Here is a 4,400-nt window from a genome sequence, read left to right on the forward strand (position 1 = left end):
CCCTGCTTAAACCAGCACATGTCAAGGCCCGTCTTCAGTTTGCCAATGACCATTTGGATGATCCAGAGGAGTCATGGGAGAAAGTCATGTGGTCAGATGAGACCAAAATAGAACTTTTTGGTCATAATTCCACTAACCGTGTTTGGAGGAAGAAGAATGATGAGTACCATCCCAAGAACACCATCCCTACTGTGAAGCATGGGGGTGGTAGCATCATGCTTTGGGGGTGTTTTTCTGCACATGGGACAGGGCGACTGCACTGTATTAAGGAGAGGATGACCGGGGCCATGTATTGCGAGATTTTGGGGAACAACCACCTTCCCTCAGTTAGAGCATTGAAGATGGGTCGAGGCCGGGTCTTCCAACATGACAATGACCCGAAGCACACAGCCAGGATAACCAAGGAGTGGCTCTGTAAGAAGCATATCAAGGTTCTGGCGTGGCCTAGCCAGTCTCCAGACCTAAACCCAATAGAGAATGTTTGGAGGGAGCTCAAACTCCGTGTTTCTCAGCGACAGCCCAGAAACCTGACTGATCTAGAGAAGATCTGTGTGGAGGAGTGGGCCAAAATCCCTCCTGCAGTGTGTGCAAACCTGGTGGAAAAACTACAGACAATTTCAATTGACAAATTTCAGACCCCTCCATGATTTCTAAGTGGGAGAACTTGCAAAATAGCAGGGTGTTCAAATACTTATTTTCCTCACTCTATGTACCATAATTACCTAAGTTGAAGTGTTTTAATTTTTGCTTGTTTTTTGTTTCTATGTAGGTCAGGCAGGTACCTGCTGAGCGGTGACACAGAGGGAGTGGTGTCAGTATGGGACACCCAGACAGCTCCTCCTGATAGTAACGAGGAGCAACTGCAACCTCAGCTCAGGTTCCAGACCCACTGGGACTGCACCAACGGCATCAGGTGGGATGATGAGAGAAGGATTCAGGTTCAGTAAAAGTGTCCGGCTGCTATCACTAAGTTTGTTTTTGTTGTGATTACTTGCCATGGAGTGAAAGGGTTAAAAGATGCCATTAGTAAAACCACAGCCAAAAACCTACAAATAAATTAAACCACTCGGCACACAACCAGTAAAAAAAAAAGGTTTCCCCAGAAGTTTCCCGCTTCGCTCTCTTTCGGCCCTTTCAGTGCCCTTGTGAAAAAGTTATACTTATTTTAGGTGACTAAAACATATTTTGCAGCTGATCATCAAATTTAGTTCCTTCAGTCATGTTCAGTGACTGTATTGCTGTTTTCCTGCTCGATTGCCCTGTTGTGATGTACCGTGTGGGGGTCCCCCATTTATTCACACAAAAGCATAGGAGATGCAAACAAATTATTCAAAATATTTTAGATAGAGAAGAAATAGCTTCCAATTCCCAAAATGTAATTTTGCACAACATACATTATTACTGCTTTGATTTGAGAGAGCAATAATTACAGCTTCTGTATGCAGTTATGAAAAATCCGGTAAATGGCTCTGTTGCTTTGTAGCAATTCACATAATCTAATGTGCACAGTGTATTCTGTGTAGAAGAAATAAACTTTCTGATGAAATACAAAGGATACATCATGGCGGTGGATGTTCTACAAATTTGAATCGAACCTGGACTTGAAGTGATTCTCATCTCAATAGCTGTTGTTGGTCTGTGAAATGATCACTCTGTGATCAAAATGTAGTTAAAACAGGTGCTGCAGTGCAAAACCAGAAATGTCTTCCTGTCCCCTAATCCGTCCTTCTCTTCTGTAGTATTCATCCCTTCATGCCATTGTTGGCAACATCCAGCGGGCAGCGTCAGTTCCCGTGGCCCGGGGACAGCGAGGGTGACTCGGCCTCTGACGGAGAGGGAGGAAAAGCGGTGATGTCGCCGCAGGAGATCCGACAAGACAACGCCCTGACTCTGTGGTGGGCCGGACCGCTCGGCGCTGCCACAGAGGGGAACCCAGAGCAGAGTACATCAGTGGTGGAAGCTTGAAGCACCTGCCACATGATATTTATTTTTGGGAATGCTTGCTATGCATAAACCCAATTATGGGTCAGTCAGATTGTCTTTGCGCCATCAGCAACATGAAGTCCCGAGGTGGAAAAGTATTTCTGGATCATTAGCACAGTCCATACAGTCATAACATATCACCTGTAAGTTTACAGCATTTACAGACGCAGTATTCGCACTTGCAAAGTTAAAATTACAGGGTTATGAAACATTGCAGATCAGGTGGGCACAGAACAGATTTCCAGGGTTCTGTCTTTGAAGATTTCATTGTTGTAATGCCAATTTGGTCAAAAAAACAATTAGAACTAAATGCCAAGACTGCAGTCAATGCTACAAGTAAGGACGTTTTCTTTAAAACCTTACTCTAGACACATCTTGTGGTTTGCATAAGAAGCTTATTGGGGCCTGATATTTCTCTATTGTCATTTTATGAGTGAGAGAGCTTTATTTAAATCAGTTTACCAATTTTGTTCACTTTTTTTCCCTTTGAGAATCTACTTCCTGTATTGGATGAATTTAGTTGACAGGCTTGACTGTGGTGTGAAGTACTGATCGCACCTACACTCATGAGTTTTATCTGTAGGAGTATTTGTTTACGTGTGTGTGGCTGTAATGCTGCCCCCCCGGAGATTCCTGCTATAGTTACAGTAAGTGCCATTTGTTGTTGAGCTTTGCTTTTGTAAACTGATGGGGATCTCCTGTTTTTACCTTCTTTTTTAAACTATTGGACACGCCAAGTGTTGTGTCGCTCTGTGTATGCCCACAAATGTATATTTTTGTAAAGCCATGATCATTCTAATTTTCTGAATGTAAGCTTGATTACTATAACCTCATAACAATCTGTGAAAGTCAGCGGGTGCAACTGGAAAACGAGCGACGTCTTGATTATTCTTTTCTACAGACTGTGCTCAGATTACATTTGTACCTGTGAGTGGTGATGTGGCAGCACATTGTATTTGTATAATTGCATTAATAATGTACTGTGGTGATTTTCTCAATGCCTATGTTGCCATCAGTCGGGTGTGCTTTGCTATAGGGTTTCTTCTTTCTGCAGGTTGATCAGAAGGAGCACAGCACGCTCAGACCTAAGCCATGTATCTTTAGAGACACTGAGGAATCTATCAATTTTGAAGCCTGTGCTGATCCAGGTTTTACTTTTGGAGCTCAAATTTGTTGCCAAGTAGTAATAGCTACAACTGTGTAGCTGCTATCACACAATACTGCACAAATTTGCTGGAGCTGGAAGCATTAGGAACCATGTAGGCCTTGATGTCACACAAGTCTCCAGATATATGGCTGAATATACGACAGGTGGCTTTGTGCTGGTTTTATTCAAGCTGGAGTGAATTAAAAGTATATCGCTTCACAGATTCACGGTCTCATTCATTTCTGTCCTTTCTGTCTCTTTAAAGCAGTCTACAGTTGGATGCCCTGTAATAAATCCCAGATGAATGCAAGATGATGTTACACTCCAGTCAAGAGGCGCCTCTTAAAAGCTAAAGGGACTTCTGGCTTTCGCTTATGAGGTGGAAACTATTCATAGCTTTCACCTTTCCCACACACGTTCTGTATGAATGCGCACACTCGTGTATTTGATTGTCTGAAACCACAGGGGCACACCGAGCACAGAGCCAAGTTGGAGAGCTGCGCTGTTGTGTTGTGCATGTTGCTTAGCAACAGTTTCCGCCTTGGGAGAGGTATAAAGACTGCAAGAAGGAAAAATTGCCAAACAAGTGTAATAGATAATCCAGAAGTGTAGTGATTGCTACTACCAGAGAGTGACGTGTGTGAGCTGTGGTTCCTTCTCACCTCTGGCCGTTTGCCATCAGGGACAGAAAGTGGCGCTGGCATCGTGAATAAAGTCGATTTCTTGGGTTTGATGTTTACATTCTGTCATGTAGTAGGAACAGTGAGACTTACAGACAGATGTAAGCGTTCTGTATCATATCCAGTCAATACAATTTGCCAGTGATTGAAAGATTTGTCTACTCACTCGATTCAGCAAAGAAAGAGCAAGGGGTCTGAATACATACGAAATTAGGTATCAAGCTGCTGTAATCTTTTTATATTAACAAATGATAAAATTGTGTATAATGTGAAAGTGCGTCAACTATGCAGTTCCACAGACCATTTTAGCCTTTTAACTCATTGGTTTGGTTTCAAGGCCCACAACTTTACACACTTCACTCTCAACGCTCCCATCGAACTTTGCGAGAGAGAGAGCGCAAAATTCAGCTAAAAGGAGTCCGTGTTGGACAGATATGTCTCCAAGTGAATGCTAGTCTTGCTGTTTATCTGCTGGGTGTGTATTTAAATACAAATTATGGGTACCTGTACTTTAGTATTTTCTTTCCTGCCACTTTCTACTTCTACTCCACTAAATCGCAAATGGAAATAATTCACTACATGTACTAGTT

The 4,400-nt window shown here is 42.8% G+C and overlaps 1 protein-coding gene across 2 annotated transcripts in view; it reads left to right on the forward strand.

The window, feature by feature from the left end:
* Positions 1 to 3,353, forward strand: part of wrap53 (WD repeat containing, antisense to TP53) — a 19,868-nt gene extending 16,515 nt beyond the window's left edge. For both annotated transcript variants that reach the window (XM_046065842.1, XM_046065843.1), the window contains exons 10-11: positions 770 to 913; positions 1,740 to 3,353. In XM_046065842.1, coding sequence (XP_045921798.1) covers positions 770 to 913; positions 1,740 to 1,965 — 370 coding nt within the window. In that variant the 3' untranslated portion in view covers positions 1,966 to 3,353. The remainder of the gene's footprint in view (positions 1 to 769; positions 914 to 1,739) is intronic.
* Positions 3,354 to 4,400: the final 1,047 nt, after the last annotated feature.

This window comes from Micropterus dolomieu, linkage group LG12 (genome assembly GCF_021292245.1).
Source record: "Micropterus dolomieu isolate WLL.071019.BEF.003 ecotype Adirondacks linkage group LG12, ASM2129224v1, whole genome shotgun sequence".
Taxonomy (NCBI): domain Eukaryota; kingdom Metazoa; phylum Chordata; class Actinopteri; order Centrarchiformes; family Centrarchidae; genus Micropterus; species Micropterus dolomieu.